Consider the following 17067-nt stretch of genomic DNA (forward strand, 5'->3'; position numbering starts at 1 on the left):
GATACAGTCGTACGCGTCCGCTCTATTCCATTCAGTGTTTAACCCAGCGCACTGATCTGCGGGCATGCACACATGGGGCTTGCCGTGATAGAAGGTCGACTTCGAAACTGACGTAGAGTGGACGTGTGTTTTACTCGTATTAGGGACTGCTTCCATGTTCAATTACATCGGATAAAGGTTGCTTCACTGCCTCCCCCGCCATCAATCTCATGCCTGGCTTCTGAGCATGCTATATAGGCGGTTTTGTAAGCGGGTGGGGATATTCTTTCAGAGGTCGAGACACTTACTGCCTTCGGTGATGCCCCCGTTGCCGTCAGCCCAGTACTTGCAGGGACCGCTTGTTACAATCTCATTGGTGTCGAAATCGGTGCACGCTTCGTCCACAACCTCTTATTGCAAGATTATAAAATTAGTACACGGCCCGTGTCATATCCTCTTCCCCGGGCTACGTACTGCCATCTAGTACATAGTCGGTCTTGTTCGCAACCTGGTTTCCCTTTCCATCTGGGGCCCAGCCATTGGTGCCAGTTGCAAAGGCGAGGGTGGCAGAGATAATGATGGTAGTGAGGTGCATTTGATCGCGCGCCCGAAGCTGGTTTCGTTATGTGTTGATAATTCTCAAAATATGTGTTGGCACTTGCACGGCAAGAGGGAGATTATCGATGGGGGGCGCTGAGTACCGAGGCTTGTATGGGCCTACCTATATATGGGCCTAGCTACCAGGTAGGTAGGTAGCTATTAGGCAGGTATATTGGTCTCGTCTAGTCCGAGTCATCTTTGCCCGTCACGAAACCACCTCAGGTTGAGCAACCCAAACCGCCCCATGGGCCGGCCTCGACCGCTCATTTGCAGCCTGACATAGTCGTGCCCAGCGTTGAACTGCCGTTCCAGGTTCCGAACGGGTCTTGGGGTGCTACCTGAGCGCGAGCAGGCTGCGGGCTTCAGCTCCTGAGGATGGGTCGCGGGCTCGGATTGCCGCTGCGCCCCCAAGCGAGTTCGAGGCCGAGGCCAAAGCCGAAACACGACTCCTTGTCGGTCCGCCGCCCGCCAGCTACGCGACCGAAACAAAATACCTATATGTTGCCGATTGCGTTGTTAGTCCGAACCGGGTCGGAAGCGAACTTACCTACCTTGGTACCTAGGGATATATGTACCTTACCTTTGGTACCTGACTTTTTCGCAAAATTAGACGTGTTTTCGCTCTGAAAAACGCCAAGGCGTCCAAGCAGGCGTGTGCACCACAGAGAAATGGACAATTAAGTGGCTCGTCCTAGCTCTGTGGAGCAGCCCGCCAGCTGCCACAGGTGCGAGAGGAAAGGAATCTTCGTTTACGTAGGTACCTAGGTACCTCTGTACACAGCAGGTTGTTTGATGCAAACAGTGGGCTCTCAATTCCGCCATGACCGTGAGAATCAAGCATTTGCGGCCAGAGCTTTAACCCGGTGTCCCGGTCCGGTAAACAGTTATACAGTTAATACTATGAAGGAAAGCAGTGCCATGGTTAACTGATCCATTACTAGGGGTACCTTGGTCATCAACATCGCGTCTATCATTTCCAACGGTACTTCTGGGAACCATGCCCTCAGTCCCGGCGCTGGAGGTATTCACACTGTAAAAGACCGAAATACTTCAACCCCAAAAATGCAATTTTCAAATTTCACCGCCCCGCACAAACCCCGACCTCTAGTGTACTTGAAGTTGTATGTAAATAGGTACCTGCGGTTCAGGCTGCACCTGTCCATTGCCAACTAAGTTTTATCAGAAGCCAGCAACCATGCAGTCTCGAACTGACCACAGGTTCGATCCCTTCGGGCCTGAGGCCCTGGCCCTTGAAGACAGCGATCCTCTCGCTGGCGGGGTCGATGACATCGACTTGAGCGACCCTTTGGCCTTCTTCAAGCATCTCAACGCCGGTGAGCCAGGCGGCTTGCCCATGCCTGCCCTGATGGAACCCACCCAGGTCCGCCAGCTATGCAAGGAGCGATCCAGCGCCATCTTCGCCAACCATGGCCGTCTTAGGCGGATCCTCGACCGCCACGAGCTGACCATCCAGAAGCGCTGGGCCAAGAAGACGAAGCGCCAGCGGCTCCAGATGCTGCTAGACGGCTGGCCAAACATGGCTCCGACACACCGCCCCGACTTTGCCGCCTTTCGCAGGGAGTCGATGGCGCAGCGTGAATCGGGCACGAAGTTCAGGGCCCATTTCGTGTGGCCCTACATCAACCAGGAAGACTTGCTCAAGCCCAAGAGCCTCCCCCTGATGCTTAAATCCAGGGGCAGGCATCCACCTTGCGACTTCGCCGCGGCCGACGGCGACGCCATGTACCTGGGCCGCACCACCAAGGCGCTCGTGCCCATCTTTTTGAATTGCTACGTTGTCACGTTGAACGGCATGACCCGCCCTGAAGAGTACGGCAGACTTGTGGCTTGGGACGATCACCCGGATGCTTTCGACTGGATGCACACGCGGAAGCAGTTTATGCCCGGCGAGGCACTCGACATCTTGGAGGCCCAGGACCGCCTCACCAAGTTTCTCGTGCATTGCTGCGAGCAGCTGCTGCACGACATGCCCGTGGCCGAGCTGCTCGGAGATAAGTACCCGGTTCAACCCGAGCCAGCCTTGACGTCGGCGGTGGAACCCGGGAGTGGCTTCGGCTCGCTGGCCGTCATGGCCGAAGAGGCGCCGTACCGACCACCGGGCCATCTGGATCTCGACCGCATCGAGTCGTTGCTTGCAGCGCGTACCGCGGCATCTGAGGATCAGTATGCGAGCTCCTTTTCCTGACCATATCCGCAGCTGACTCTCGTTCATAGTCTTTGGGCCCTCCGGGAGGACCCCAGCTACCTCTCTGACGAGTTGCTGACCTACAAGGAGCACCGCCAGGAGATGCTTAAGGACACCAACGGCAAACCTCATCCGGTTCTGCAGGGGCTCAAGATGGAAGTGTTTTGGGAACGTGTCATCGGCAACGTCATGCTCGCCGCACATGTCCAGCTCGAGATCTTTTCCGAACTGGCGCGCCAAGCAGAGGAACTCGGACGGCTCCAGGCCAAGTATGCCGCGACTCTCTCGCCGCTCAAGGACCTCCCGGAAGAGTATTTGGTCGCCATATTGCGCTTCCGTTTCTTTATCAACCAGCTGGCAAAAGACTGGTTGAACGACCTCAAGACGACGGTCGCGGCCTCGCCGCCGATGCGTAGCTATTTTGTCCGCCTCCCTGCAGAAAACCTCAACCACATAGCCATCACGACCAAGCCGGGCCTCAAGCAGAACGCGGTGGAGAAGGAGCTGCTGTGGCTTCTGAAAACGCTATGGGAAGACGGCAAAGATCTGTTCTTTGCCCGCATGCCCATGATTGTCGACGAGCTCGAGCGACTGCTGCGCGCGGAGCCGCGTGCGCGAGAGTTGGTGTCTGGCTACGTCGCTGGGCGGATTGGTGACCTCTCGATCCTCTGCGAGTGTCTCCGACAGCTGGAAATCTACCAGCCCTGGGCCAACGGATACGAGTCCGCGAGCGTGGATCGGGAAGAGGGCATCAAGAAGGACCTGGTAGGGTGGAGGGACAGCTGGACGGGGATATACAACACGATGAAGTCGAGGCCCATGGTCGCGAACTTCAAACTCGCCGAGCCGTCCGACGACCGATCCTTTTATCCAACCGAGAAACGCCGCACCAAGGAGACGGTAGAGGCGCTGCGGCAGGCCGAAGCGAACCTCGATGCCTTCTGGGACAAGTTCGACAGGACCCTCAACGCCAAAGCCGGAGACCTGGGGAAGACGGCACTGCGGAGGTTGCTATCGCAGAAACGCACTCTCCAGCGGACACCAGAGTGGGTGGCGCCGGCATCCGCGGGGAAGACAAAGACGGCAAAACCCGCCGTGGCCTCCCCCGAAGTCGACACCATGTACCAGCCGCCATCCACCCTGCCTCCAGAGAAGCACGTACCAGCGCAGCCCAAGACAAAAGTCAAAACCCGAGGCGCCGCCGCAGCCACCTCGGCACAACAAACACCCCAACCGCCACCAGCAGACGCAACCCCGACCCTCGACACCCAGCCCACCATCCCCGTCGACGCGCGCGCCCTCAAGGTGTTCCGGACCCTCTTCTTCCAGCCCGCCGTGACGTCGACGCCGGGCGAGGTGTCGTGGCCCGACTTCCTGCACGCCATGACCAGCGCCGGCTTCGGCGCCGAGAAGCTGTACGGGTCCGTGTGGCGTACGTCAAAAACCCATCCATCCATCCGAGCTCTCCCCATTTGAATGAACCTCACGTCGAGGAGTGGGTAATACTGACATAGGTTGTTGTTGTTGCACAGACTTTCAGCCGTCGCGCCTCGACGTCGAGCGCAGCATCCAGTTCCACGAGCCACACCCCGCGGGGAAGATCCCGTTTCGCGTGGCGAGGCGGATCGGGCGGCGGCTGGGGAGGGCTTATGGGTGGGTTGGGGAGATGTTTGCGTTGAGGGGGAAGGAGTAGCGAGGAGGGGAGGGGATGTGAGAGATGGGTGCTGTGGTGGGAGATGGATGGGGTTTTGGGTACCAGCTGGGGTTGGATTGGGTACCTTACCTACCTACCTACCTAAGTAGATGGGATATTCTTGGGTTAATTATACTAGTACGTACCTACCTACCTACTGTGTAGAATCGGCGAGGCCGGGTATGATATCTAGTACTTTTATGAATAGCTGAAGGTGGAAAAATCGCTCGGCTACCTGAATTTGTCAAAGCCTTTTTGCAAGGCGTACAGCCCTCTTGAGAATCCCGCCGCGGTACTAATATACCTAGGTAGGTACCTAGGTAAATAGTCGGTCTTGTTCCCGATCTTGTTTTCTTCTCTTCCTGGAGCCTGGCCACTCCTATATTGTGCCAAGACCCAACAACAGCAGGGCGACCGAGCAGGCTACCAGCCGCCGTCACGGGACAGCAGCCAGCCCCCCCTTCAGCCAGGCAGCGACCCGGTCAGCACCCCCCGTGACACCGATTCGCCCGATTTCACCACCCAAGACGAAGAACATGCAAACACAAGAACAGCACCACACGCGCGCGCGACCAGAGCAGCAACCACTACACCCCACATCTATGGAGACGTTTTCATACGACAACCTCAGTCGAGACGATCGCGAGGTTCGACTTGTGCGGTTCAGCAACTCGGAATCCTCTCTCGAGGTTGAGCTCATACTACACCGGTTATCATTGGACGACCTGCCGTCTTACCACGCGCTCTCCTATATATGGGGGGACCCCGCGCCGACAAGAAGCATCCGCGTCAACGGCAAGCCCCTGCCCGTCGCCCATAACTTGCACCAGGCCCTCCTCGATGTGCATCGCACACTAGGGGACGCGCAGGAATGGCTCTGGGTCGACGCCATCTGCATTAACCAGGACAACTCCGAGGAACGGTCCTGGCAGGTTGGCCTGATGGGTCACATCTTCGGCCGCGCCGCCCTTGTGTACCTCTGGCTCGGGCCGAGTAGTGATGACAGCGACGTGCTTCGGATGGCCCGGCGCATCGGCCCGGATGCACATCGCGCAGGCATATCTGATCTGTGGTTCAGCTGGGAATCCTTCAATTACCAACCAATGTATATCCAGGACGACACCGAGAGCGTGGAAAGGAGAGAGTCTTTCCTGGCCCGGGCGCTTGACGACGAGGAGCTACGATCGCCTGGAATGCTGGCCGCTGTCGCATCGTTGCTCGAACGTCCGAACTGGTATCGGGCTTGGATCGTGCAGGAGATTGCGCTGGCGCGGGACGGCCTCGTTCTCTGCGGCACCGAGCGCGTGTCTCTCGACGCCTTCGATGCCGCCCTTGCCGCCATCTTCTTTTGCAAGAATGGCGACTTTACGCGCGAGCATCCGCGGTGGCGCAATTTCGGTGCTAAGTTAGACAATAACTTGTTCCGGCTGCGCGGCCTCGTCGCCCGTCGCCAGCGCAGACGAAACCACGAGGCGGGTCTTCTGGAGTTTCTCTTGTCCGACTTCCTTGCGGCCCCCGACCGGCCCTTCTACGAAGCCTCAGATCCGAGAGACATCATCTTTGGCCTTCTCGGCGTCGCTGCTGATACAGAGCGCCTCGGCCTGCGACCTGACTACAACCAAACGGTGACAGAAGTTTACACGGCGGCCACGAGGGCGATGGTGGAGCGCTGTCCTCATTACTTCTTGAATTATTGCATCTTTCCAAAAGACATAGACGATCTGCCGTCCTGGGTACCCGACTGGCAGCGAGTCGGTCGGTTCGGGCTCGTGAGTACACAGCCGCTGAGTTACGCCACGAACTTCAACAGCTCCGCAGGCCGGGTTCAGCCACCACCCACTGGCTTGCTTCCGACTCCTGTAAATGGAATCCCAGCATGGCGTGTTCTACGACAGCGTGGGTGCTCGGTCGATGTTGTGGCTACCGTCTTCGCCAGCGATGAATACTATTGCACCAGCACAGGACCTGTGATGACACTCGCAAGGGCGCTGGTCTGGCATCGTGAGCAACGAACACGCATCCTACGAGCGATCCTAAACTTTGCCATCGCGGCCCATCTGGAACTCGACGGTGCCCAGCTTGAAACCGTGCTGTGGCGCACTATCGTAGCCGACTTTGTGAACGCGCAAAGATGCCCCGTCGATTACGATGCCCCTGCCGCACGCATCTTTCGTCAAGAGCCAGTACCCCTCGCTACTCTCACCGAAGCACAGGTAACCTACATGCTAAGCAGAATCTACCCGTTCCCGCACCACCCAGACCCTAAAACCGCGACCCAGGCCCAAGTGGATGAATACTCGGAAATCCTGCTGCGCCAGGCTTCGGCCAGATGCCGGGGGCGGACATTGTTTGCGACCAAGGGAGGCAGGCTGGGCCTGGGGCCGGAGAACCTACAGACAGGGGACGTGGTGACCATCTTGCTGGGCACGCCAGTGCCGATAGTCCTGCGGCCAGCGGCGAACTGTTTCACGTACGTGGGAGACACATACGTACATGGAATCATGGACGGGCAGTGTATGGAGGGAGATCCGGTTGTGGAGGACTTTGATATTGTCTGAGTGTTATACGAAGCGCGTGGGGTTGGTTTCCATCCTTCATTCAAGCCATAAGCTCTTGAACCGCGAATACTACGGATAGGGGCAGTTTTATTTATGAAGTGACAATAACCACAGCTTTGATCGACTGTTAGGCTTTCGTTTGTATTATTCCTAACGGATAGAAATCCACAGAAACATATTTTGCACTTGCTTCGATCATCAACATCCACCTCAATCTTGTCCTCGCAGCAGCCAGGCCCGATGCCTTTACCAGTTGATGCGGTGGGAGGAGGTAATGATGAGGTTTCCATTGCCGTAAGCCGACGCAGAACCTGTTCACAATACAAATCAGGATCATCCAGTAAAAAGCCAAGCCAGAGGTGATAAACTTACCAGCGCAGCTCTGGTCCGGACGGGTGCAGCTGTCGATAGCCCACAAGACACCAGCCGCCACATCCCGGCTTTAAGTAACCTAGTATTAGCCATGCACCTGAAGCAGCAGACAACCACACCGCCAGGATACTATTCGGCGCTTACCAGTAGGACTGCGTAGGACCGAAGGGGGTCGAGCCGGTGACGTGAGCCAATCCTGCGGTGCAGAAGACATTGTTTGCGCTAGAGCCCACGCACATGGTCGTGCCCAAGTTGTTGAGGTAGTGGTAGCAGGCAATAATATCGTTCACGTTGGTGTACGCATTCTCGGCGGGCCCGCACTTGGCATCAAACCGCTTGTTGAGCGGGTCGAGTCTAGCAGCCAGCTCTGTAGGTATCCCAGTTAGCGACAGCGCAGGCTTCCACAGGAGATTCCCTGTGGTCTTCATTTTTCTTCTTCTTCTTACGTTTGGGGGTGGGCATCTTGTAGAGCTGGGCAGACGTGAGGCCGAGGTCGGCAAGCGACGGAAGACCGGGCCCGGGAATCACTTCCGGGAACACCTCCGCAGCGGGAGCCGCCATAGCCCCCTGGAGGGAAGCAAGCCCGAGGACAGACGCGATGAAGAACTTGGCCATTGTTGTGCTGGTTGGTAAGTCTTGCTGTATGGAGTCGTCGGGTGTGGAGGAAGGTTGAGAGATGTTCAGGAATGATGAGCTTGTTGGAACAGAAAACAGACCTGATGTTGGGGCAAAGTACTCAGTTTAATACTCCATCAGTGTGGCCCATTATGTCTCGGTCTCCCTGAGCCGTCTCGCCCCGGATGCGCCCCGTCGTCGCCCAAGCAAGCTGCCTCAATCGACCGTGGAGTTGCATCGATCGACTGACGAGGTCAAAGTCCAAGCACTGCGGTCTTTGATGGATGCGCCGATTTGTCCCCGACCGACGAGGCTGACTCCCAGAGTCCCAATCACGGCGGTCTTTGATGGATACGCCGATTTGTCATATCATCGGTTAGGTCGCTGAGCCTCCTGCTCAAGTCAACTTCGAGTTAGAAGGCGGCGCTCAGCTGCAGGGACCTTACCAGGCAACTATACGACGTGTCTGTGGAGTTGCTCAGCTGCAGCCTGCAGGGGCCTTAGTGGGTAACTGTAGGTACCTAGAATGCATCTCGCTGTGCCGCACACGGTGATGGGGGCCAAAAAGCCCACGAGGATTTGACCGGTTAAACCCTGCCGTCGAGGCCTGGGGGGGGGGGGTTGGTTGGCTTGGTGATGTGATGGGGGTCAGAGACGGTCCGCAATGTTCTCGTGAAGTGGAATGTTAGGATCAGACAGCGGCAACTGAGCTGGAATCAATTAGCGCGAGAGACTGCGGCGTAACTTGCGTCTTCTTAACACGAGGCCCTTGCAGCGGGACCTTGGAGGCAACGTTGCCTCGGTAGGTAGGTATCTCCAGACTGCTTCCTAGTACCTAACCAGGAGTTTTCAGCTCTCAAGTTTGATACCCCCAGTGAATGCATTAGGGGAAAGGGTAGCGTGGCTTTCCTTTTCACGTTACCTCAAGGATGCACCGAGAGAGCACGGGCATAAATAAACATCCCGTAAACGCGGACTCAATGCAAGACCCTCGCACTGATGGCGGCTTAAGTGGGTCCGTCTCAAGAAGGCAGGCAGCTAGGCTCCTGCGGTTAATAGCTCACTATCATGTCGGCGTCGGGCCCAGAGCGATCAAGGCGGCCGGATTGTCCTCGCTTCCCAGCGAAATGTGTATCTCCACGGCAGCCTTTATGCCATTGGGTTCTTGAGCGAATAATACAAGCTTGGTGTCCAGCCCAGAAGCATGAGCGGAAAGGCTCCAGGAGTCTGGGAACGTGGCCTCCCATGCGGACATAACTTCGAACAGCTTCTCCTTAGCGCCATCTCTAGCAACCAGCTCTAAACGAAACTATCTGCCATTGAACGTCAACAAGCCCGACGGTGCTGTAGTCTATAGCGATGGGGTACCCAACCGCCAATAGTGACTCCCCCGTTCCGATAAATGATGTCTGTCTCTGTCTCCCGCAGTGTGCGTCCACACTATCCTGTACGCTCTGACGAGGATGTTCTAGCCGGTCATGCTGTCTTTTTGTCCGTTCTGGAGCACGCCTTGGCTCAGCTGTTCTGTGGGACGCGGTTGGGTCGGCGGGAATACCGCGCCCCTCGTCGCATGGCTCTGGCTCACCCGCCAATGGGGGTGAGCGGGGTGAGCTGCGGGTGAGCTGTGGGTGAGCCTTGAGCTCACTCACTCGTGCCACCCCCGCCCGACGACCGGGTACGTCTGTGCATGTTTCCCAGCAGCACAGCCCAGACTACCTCACGTTTGTACCGTGCGAAGTGGGTGGAGGCTGAGTACGTTATGCAAGACCGGTGGAGTTGTGCTGAGCTCACCTGACCCCCAAGACGCGGTATTTAAAGGGGTCTCTGAACGGATCACGGATTCCCAGTACCTTATGTTTCGTGCCCATTCCAAACAATTTCAACTTTCACAACTGCACTCATACCCTTAGTAATTAAAACAATGTACAACTATAGGGTAAGAAGCTGCATCAATCTTTTCACCTACACTCTTAGGCCACGGCTAATTAACTACCATCCACCCTGGGTATATCATTACAGGGCTCGACCACCACCCTCCGCGTTGGGGCTCATGTTACTCACGCCGGCTTCGGCGGCACTTGGGAGATTATCGCTATCCCAAACGCGAGGGGGGTTCAAATCCAGAATATAAGCACGCTTGCGACAACATATGCTGAAAACCATGAGGTTTACCTGGTGTGACTAATCATCTATCATGATCTGGTCCACCGAGAGCCGTCGGAGCATGGCGAGCATGATGGCACACATGTTGCAAATGCAACGGCTTTCTCTCTTTCTCTCAGCGCGGGGCAGCATCACCAGGTACCTACCTAGGTACCTATGCAAGGACGGTCCTGGACAGGGTGGCAGCATGTCGGATCCGAGTACAAAATACCACAGTATTAAATCGCCATGCATTGATGAGACTGCCACTAAAGTCGTCTCTCTGCCATCCCAGAGTCAGTCGCGTTAAGCAGAGGCTGCCCGGAAGCCCATAATCTCGGTGGTTATCGCGGCTTTTCCCTTTCCTCTCTCCGCCCTGCACGTCCAAGCAGCCATCCCCATCCAGTCTCCTTCCTGTCGTACCCGGCCCATCTCGCGTAGGTAGAGTGCGCCATCCATCCCTTAGCACGTCTCCGTGAGCGCGGTCACGAAGCAGGAAATATCGTCCGGGCCACTCCCGATCTTCTCCGTGTCACCCTCTCCTTTCTCGACGCCCTCGTACCTGTCGCACGACTTGCCGTCAGTTTGGCACGAGTTCGAGATTCTGCAGGTATCTAAGCCCAACGTTAGTACAATGGGTTCCGTACATTCTTGGATCCGCTCGAACTTACCGCCGAAGTTGGTGTTGATACCGCACAGTGGTCCACCGTCTTTGGCGACCATGCCGTCAATGACCACATTGCGAGGTCCTCCATTGTCCGTGCAGTCACCGCAGCTCCGGACAACCTTGCCATAATCCTCGGCATAAAAATCCTCGATCGACACAGTTCCGCGGCCGTTGAACTGGAAGACCTTGTCCGAGGCACCACGAGCTCCGCCGCCGATGACGTAGGAGTTGCCTTCGGCCTGCTTGAACGTGGCGGCGTCTTCGCAGACAGCCTCCCACCACACGTTGGTCAGGGTGCTATCAAACGGTTAGCGGGACGGCGGGGTTGAAAGCAAGAATCTTGGGTATACGGACCAAGCACCCCGGCAGTGAATACCTTCACCCTGAGCCTTGCCAATGACGACGTTGGAGATGCTTCCTCCGTCCTCGACGATAAACATGGCCGCGTCTTCACCCGTCTCCGTCTGGTTCTCGCAGGTGTCGGCTGCAAAATAACGTAAGTCGGTGTCCAGACTCTAGAGCTCACACTTTGCTTACGGTCTCGGTTGTACCGCTTCATGCCTCCGTCGAACGCGCCGGAAACGAGCATGGGGGTAGGGAGGGCAGTCTCGCCGGTCGCCTCCGGGAATGTGGTCGTCGCCGCACCAGAAACGCCTACAGCTGCGCCCGCAAGGGACATGGCCAAAATAGTAACAGACTTCATTTTGAGGAGGTTTGGAAAGGGCTTGACGGGGTTGTTCTTGTGGTGATGGCAGGTCTGCTCTGGTGTGAGACCTGAGAAGAAGCCGCCTGTTGTTGCCATTCTTATAGTACTCTTTCCTCCCATGTCGATACCAACGGCTTTTTGGAGGCAGTGCAAAATGTCATTGGCGGGAAATTGGATTTCGTTTGTTCAGAGCCATGAGAAACGCAACTAGGAGCGATCATCATTCTTGCCTTCCTAACAGGGTTCGAATTAGGGGCGGAGGAGCGACCGATTTGACCCTAAGGGGCCGGAAAATCTGGGGAATCCCCATGGGGTTTGAATCCCGTGCCCGGGTTCAAGGTTTCATCGTTGGCCCCCTACTTTGGGGCATGCTCAAGCGACTTCGATGTTTCAAGTACATCCTTGGGCTCGCGGTTCACGAGTTGTCGGTGTATCTCTAGCCGTAGCTGACTTGAGAAGATCAGTTACTATCGCAGCCTTAGTTGCTCCGCATTGGACGGTTTTATTTCTTTTTCCGCGGTGAATGTTTTATTATAAGGAAGTCCCCGCCTATGGTACGTTAGGTAGGTAGTTTGCACGGGATCCCCGAGGCTGGAGGTATTCAAGAAGCTCTTGGAATGGCGATATTAACATGGAGCAAACTCAAGATTTGTGCCAAGTTTTAGTCACAGGTCGTATTAATGCATGACGCCCAGCCCAGACCGTCAGGTACTACTGTGTATGATGGCTTCAGTAATGTGACAGGTAGGTTCCTGGGTCCCGAACCAAGGGAACTCTATTCCAACGATGGAGCCTGAGAACCGGGGAAAGGGGGGGGAGGGGGGAGGTTGCTGCTCCCAAATGATACCCTGTCGGTCTTGTCGTGAAACGGAGGGCGGAGCCAGATATCCCGCCTATTATCCCGCCTATGAGCTTCCGACAGAGACAAACCTTCCCCATACCGAATTCTCGAAACAAGTGTCGATCACCTCCTTGCGCGACGCCCTCGTCAGAACCTGACCACGCCTATAATATAAACGAACTATACGGAGTCGTCACAAGGAGGGGAGGGATTTGATAGCAAGTTACCTACCTGGGTCGCATATTAGACTGTGGAATTCAGGGCCAGGACTTCCCACGAATAAAGGGGAGAAACTTCACGATCCAGCGAGCGATTGGCGGAGTCTACGCGACATGGTGTCATGTTGACGCTGATGTTGTACTTTGCACGTGTTAGAAACCCTTTTACAGACAGCTAGGTAACCATCGTTCTGAAAGGTACCTACCTACCTACCTAATCGGACGAGAATTGCTTACCTAGGTACGTTGGTTATTTACCAGGTATACTGAGCAGGCGTGGATACATGACTCAACACGCACAAGAACACAGTACCTCAACAGGTCGGTGTGCATGGTTCATCTGCCAATTTGGGTGGATGAGCCAGCTGGGCTGGGTGAGCCAGGGTGAGTATCGCACGAGCGGCATGGTAAAATTGGGCGTATATAAAATCGACTATTCTGCTACCTGTCTCCCCTTACCATTTGATGTTATCGGCCCACGGTCACCCCCCCTCCACCTCACCTGTGACAGCTCTTCTCGTCAGGATCGCACGGCTCAAACACATACCTCAAACAGCCGGCGTCGACATACCCTCCCACATATCCGCCATCCTTCTCGCCTATTTCCTGCTGTCAGCCCTTTGATCCTTTTGTTTGATTCACCCTGACGGGGCTCTCCGTTAAAGCAGTGCAAGGTGGGACGGGATGGGATGGTTGAGAGAAAACCCAAGTCAACTTACAATTCTCAAAGTTACCCCTCATCAGACTATAGCAGGTATCCTCGCCGCCGGGGATGGGGACGTAGGCGTACTGCTCGCTCACGCTGGTCTCGCAGTCCTCGATCCACGAGACCGAGTACCAGTACGGCACGCCGTTTGTCCTGGTATCGAACGTCATGGGCTCGCTGTCCGGGCCCAAGACCACGTCCACCGCGGCCGTGTCGTCGGTCGCGCACGCCCACGGGATGTACTGCTGCTGGAAGTCCTCGTCGATGTCCGGCGGGTCTTCGTTGGGGAAGAGCTCGGACGCGTAGTAGCATCCCTTGGTGTTGATGGCTAGGGGTGTTTCCGTTGGGCCTGTGGATGTTGTGGAAGTGGACGTGGCCGCCCAGGACGCGCATGTCGTGCTTACCGCGCAGGCCGAGTTGCCACCGCCGGGGAAGATGCAGGACGTGTAGGTCGTGGTGGAGGCGCAGGTGCTTCCCTCCGGGGTGGTCCACGCCGTTGACAGTGTGGGGAAGTCGGTAGAATCGAACGTCGAGAAGGTTGTTGCCGTGGCTGTTATTGAGGCCGGAGTGCTGGACGAGGTGCTAGATGTGGTGCTGGACGAGGTGGTGGACGCGATGCTGGACGTGGTGCTGGTCGGAGGATCGAGCTCCTCGATGGTCGTGGTGCGGGTCGTCCTTAAGACGCAGGACCCGGATCCGAAGGTGGTGCTGACCGTCCCCGTGACCGAGCACCCGGACTCGACTAGGCTGCTGGTCGTGGTGCACGAGGATGACCCTGGGGCGGTCGTAGTGCACGACACGAAAAAGTCGGTCACGGTCGCTGTGGAGCAGGACGAGGTTGTGGTTCTGGTCGTATCCGAGTCGGTCACGGCGCAACCCACAATGTTAGTGCATGTCGAGGCGACGTTGGTCGTTGAGGCGCCGACTGACGACGTCGTCGCGCACAGCGTCGCCGACTCGGTTTCGCACTCGTCTGGCCTGGACGAGTATGTTGGCTTATGATCCGGGCCCACCCTGTGTCGCCTTGTCAGCGTCTGCTTTTGCATTCACCCGTTCTGCTTTCTAGTTATTCTACGAGGATGAGTGGTAGGCTGGGACCTTACGTGATTCGCGGCCATGGTGGTAGAGAACCCTGGATGTTGATTCCCGTTGGAAGGTTGATGACACCTGGGGGTGGTGGGCCCCTTGAGGCCTATTAGCTGGAATCTATACGAGGGTGGGAGGAAGTGAACATACGGTGGATAAACGCCCGGTGGCAATCGCCAGAACCATCCGCCGATGTTGATCTCTGGCGTGCTAATACAGACCTAGAACCGGTTAGTGGCCACGATTAACCCAGTCCAATCCTACGACGCCGTGATCTTACAAAAAAGAACCATAGGTCACATGGAACAACAGCGCCGCCGTCTGTCTCCTCCGGCTCGTCGACCTCGGTCGTCACGGGGGTGATCACGGCTCCAGACGGCCATTCCGAAAAGGTGGTAATGGGGCCTATGTCGGTCGAGGACGTTGTTGTTGTGGATGGCGGTGTGGTTGTGACACTTTGGGGCGGCGTCAACGTGAATGTTTCACCACCCGTAGTGAGTGTGGTCGGTGAGCTGACGGTCGGAAGCGTAATTGGACGACTAGTTCCAATGATAACTACGCCCGAGCTGGAGATGACGGTCTCCCCGTCCGACCGTGTCCAGGTTGTCGCTACGGGAGACGACGTTGTCGTTGTCGTGCTAACGCTCGAGGGAGGCGTTAGGGTAAATGTCTCTCCTCCAGTCGTGAGCGTCGTAGGTGCTGTGACGGTTGGTAAGGTAATAGGAGTGTTAGTCCCAATGATAACTACCCCCGAGCTCGAGACGACCGTCTCCCCATCTGACCGAGTCCATGTGGTGGCAATGGGAGACGACGTTCCGCCAGAACTGCTTGATGGGGGGGTCAGCGTGAACGTTTCTCCACCGGTCGTGAGCGTCGTAGGTGCCGTGACGGTTGGTAAGGTAATAGGGGTGTTCGTCCCAATAATGACTACCCCCGAGCTAGAAATGACTGTCTCGCCGTCTGATTGAGTCCATGTGGTGGCGATCGGAGACGAAGTGCGACTAGTCCCGCCAGACGGAGGGGTTAGCGTGAACGTCCCTCCTCCGGTTGTGAGGGTGGTTGGTGCGGTAACAGTGGGAAGCGTGATGGGCGGACTGGTTCCGATGATGACAACGCCGGAGCTCGAGATGACAGTTTGACCATCTGGTCTCGTCCAGGTCGTACCACCTCCGCCTCCCCCGGTGCTAGGGGTCCCCGTGGTTCTCGTGGTACCCGTGGTTCCCGTGGCTTCCGTAGCTCCCGTGGAGGTGGCTGAAGGAGAGCCGAACGTGAATGTTTGCCCGCCAGTTGTCACTGTCGTAAACCCGGTCGGAACAGGGATAGTATTCGTCCCCCCGATAATGATGGCCGATCCGCTAGATACAATGGTCTCACCGTCCGATGCCGTCCACGTGGTAACGCTTGTAGCTTGCTCGCCGCCGGATCCGGTGGTTTGCGATGACATACCGGTATTGGAGTGAAATGTCTGGGACATTTCTGAGGAAGAAGGCGGGTTCTGCGGAAATTCAGATGGCGACGGTGGGTTTGGCGTTTTTGAGGAAGCTGTGGATGAGACCGACGAGGCGCCGGTTGAGCTGCATGGCTTGGACGGCGTCACGGTGATGAACTCGGTGATTGTGGTGTAAAACGTGAGTGAGGATGGCGAGCCTGGGCAGCTCTTTGACGTCCACAGCGGTGTTTCGGAGGAGGTAATATTTCCGGATGGGCTGTCACAGCCTCCGACGGCGTTGCAAATTGTGCCAGCGGGACAGCAGCCATACATACAGCAGATGGTGTCTATTCAGAATGTCAGCACCGTGGCCATGTCCATGTTTGATTCAGAAAGTTACTCACCGGCGCCGCAGAGGTTATGTTGGCCGTCAGGAGTCTCACAGCAGGTGTTGCCATAGTCGTCCGACCCGCACCTATCTTGGCACCAGTACTCGTTTGGTGCACACCGGGAAGTCGAGCGGATGACGACGGCTTCCGTCAAGACAGTGAAAACAACGAGCCAGAGAATGGCTCTCAACGGCATGGACAACATGGACAACATGTCAACGGAGCTTGGGAAGGGTCACGCAGTAGTCCCGGACAGAAAGCTAGGTCAAGTCTTTGGACCAAAGAACGAAGACTTGGAGAATTCCCGAGTCATGGCGGCTGCCTTTGATATCCGTCCACTGGGCCGGAACAACTACCTACGGTGGACAACCCCCCGAGAACTCAACCCCATGGTACATTGGTACTCTCGTGACACGGTTGGTTCGTCACCCTCGGAAAATCCCATTCTTGTTTCGAAGCAGGAACGTTTATGCCGCGGTCCTCCGGATCGCAGGGGAGGGTGGACATCGGCCAAGTCGTGACTCACAACCGGGCCATTCGTCCGTCAAACAAGATTCTATCCAAATCCAACAAAATATTATGCGAGCTAGGGATTTTGGTAGCAGTGGAGCATCCACTCGGTGAAATCCATATTAACGATGGTATCACATGCTTTGATTGGGGATCGAATCAGAATATCCGCTTAGAATGGATGGTACATAGAATCATGTTGTTCGAGCAGCACAACTACCCCGGACTAAAGGCGGGAAGGGGGGGGGGAGGTGAGTAAGCTGACGCCATGTCGTCGTAGTTGGAACCAATAATGTGCGGTGTCACAAGAACCATCAAGAATCTATACAAGTACCTTTTGGTACCTGGGA

General features: G+C 56.3%; 6 protein-coding genes across 6 annotated transcripts; 2 read left to right on the forward strand and 4 right to left on the reverse strand.

The window, feature by feature from the left end:
• Positions 1 to 111: 111 nt before the first annotated feature.
• On the reverse strand, positions 112 to 757 carry B0H64DRAFT_100529 (uncharacterized protein). The gene is made up of 3 exons (XM_062797647.1): positions 454 to 757; positions 288 to 389; positions 112 to 229 (listed from the first exon to the last, which is right to left on the reverse strand). Exons 1-3 carry the CDS (start codon positions 572 to 574, stop codon positions 159 to 161), a joined length of 294 nt encoding a protein of 97 aa, XP_062662975.1. The 5' UTR covers positions 575 to 757; the 3' UTR covers positions 112 to 158.
• Positions 758 to 1670: 913 nt separating this feature from the next.
• B0H64DRAFT_388516 (uncharacterized protein) lies at positions 1671 to 4464 on the forward strand. Its single transcript, XM_062803277.1, has 2 exons — positions 1671 to 2763; positions 2815 to 4464. Exons 1-2 carry the CDS (start codon positions 1775 to 1777, stop codon positions 4259 to 4261), a joined length of 2436 nt encoding a protein of 811 aa, XP_062662976.1. The 5' UTR covers positions 1671 to 1774; the 3' UTR covers positions 4262 to 4464.
• A 616-nt stretch (positions 4465 to 5080) lies between these two features.
• On the forward strand, positions 5081 to 7036 carry B0H64DRAFT_317785 (heterokaryon incompatibility protein-domain-containing protein; the record flags this gene model as incomplete). Its single annotated transcript, XM_062800354.1, has 1 exon — positions 5081 to 7036. One exon carries the CDS (start codon positions 5081 to 5083, stop codon positions 7034 to 7036), a length of 1956 nt encoding a protein of 651 aa, XP_062662977.1.
• A 120-nt stretch (positions 7037 to 7156) lies between these two features.
• Positions 7157 to 8355, reverse strand: B0H64DRAFT_100563 (uncharacterized protein). Its single transcript, XM_062797648.1, has 4 exons — positions 7855 to 8355; positions 7553 to 7775; positions 7409 to 7476; positions 7157 to 7347 (listed from the first exon to the last, which is right to left on the reverse strand). The coding sequence occupies exons 1-4, from the start codon at positions 8021 to 8023 to the stop codon at positions 7283 to 7285; spliced, it is 525 nt and encodes a 174-aa protein (XP_062662978.1). The 5' UTR covers positions 8024 to 8355; the 3' UTR covers positions 7157 to 7282.
• Positions 8356 to 10627: 2272 nt separating this feature from the next.
• Positions 10628 to 11943, reverse strand: B0H64DRAFT_422901 (pectate lyase-domain-containing protein; the record flags this gene model as incomplete). The annotated part of the gene is made up of 4 exons (XM_062805586.1): positions 11370 to 11943; positions 11187 to 11316; positions 10837 to 11129; positions 10628 to 10779 (listed from the first exon to the last, which is right to left on the reverse strand). The coding sequence occupies exons 1-4, from the start codon at positions 11656 to 11658 to the stop codon at positions 10628 to 10630; spliced, it is 864 nt and encodes a 287-aa protein (XP_062662979.1). The 5' UTR covers positions 11659 to 11943.
• A 1152-nt stretch (positions 11944 to 13095) lies between these two features.
• B0H64DRAFT_455416 (uncharacterized protein) lies at positions 13096 to 16403 on the reverse strand (the record flags this gene model as incomplete). The annotated part of the gene is made up of 7 exons (XM_062807303.1): positions 13096 to 13196; positions 13317 to 14317; positions 14407 to 14487; positions 14540 to 14610; positions 14670 to 15088; positions 16154 to 16165; positions 16223 to 16403. 7 exons carry the CDS (start codon positions 16401 to 16403, stop codon positions 13096 to 13098), a joined length of 1866 nt encoding a protein of 621 aa, XP_062662980.1.
• Positions 16404 to 17067: the final 664 nt, after the last annotated feature.

Source organism: Chaetomium fimeti (assembly GCF_033439085.1).
Source record: "Chaetomium fimeti strain CBS 168.71 chromosome Unknown B0H64scaffold_2, whole genome shotgun sequence".
Taxonomy (NCBI): domain Eukaryota; kingdom Fungi; phylum Ascomycota; class Sordariomycetes; order Sordariales; family Chaetomiaceae; genus Chaetomium; species Chaetomium fimeti.

Bases quoted from the DNA above. Each gene is read 5' to 3' on its own strand.
- B0H64DRAFT_388516 (XM_062803277.1), top strand. From the start codon at position 1,775: ATGCAGTCTCGAACTGACCACAGGTTCGATCCCTTCGGGCCTGAGGCC. The intron at 2,764-2,814 runs GTATGCGAGCTC...TCTCGTTCATAG, and splicing joins ACCGCGGCATCTGAGGATCA to TCTTTGGGCCCTCCGGGAGG.
- B0H64DRAFT_100563 (XM_062797648.1), bottom strand. From the start codon at position 8,023: ATGGCCAAGTTCTTCATCGCGTCTGTCCTCGGGCTTGCTTCCCTCCAG. The intron at 7,776-7,854 runs GTAAGAAGAAGA...GGATACCTACAG, and splicing joins CAAGATGCCCACCCCCAAAC to AGCTGGCTGCTAGACTCGAC. The intron at 7,348-7,408 runs GTAAGTTTATCA...TATTGTGAACAG, and splicing joins TCCGGACCAGAGCTGCGCTG to GTTCTGCGTCGGCTTACGGC.
- B0H64DRAFT_100529 (XM_062797647.1), bottom strand. From the start codon at position 574: ATGCACCTCACTACCATCATTATCTCTGCCACCCTCGCCTTTGCAACT. The intron at 390-453 runs GTACGTAGCCCG...TCTTGCAATAAG, and splicing joins CGACTATGTACTAGATGGCA to AGGTTGTGGACGAAGCGTGC. The intron at 230-287 runs GTAAGTGTCTCG...CCGCCTATATAG, and splicing joins CGGGGGCATCACCGAAGGCA to CATGCTCAGAAGCCAGGCAT.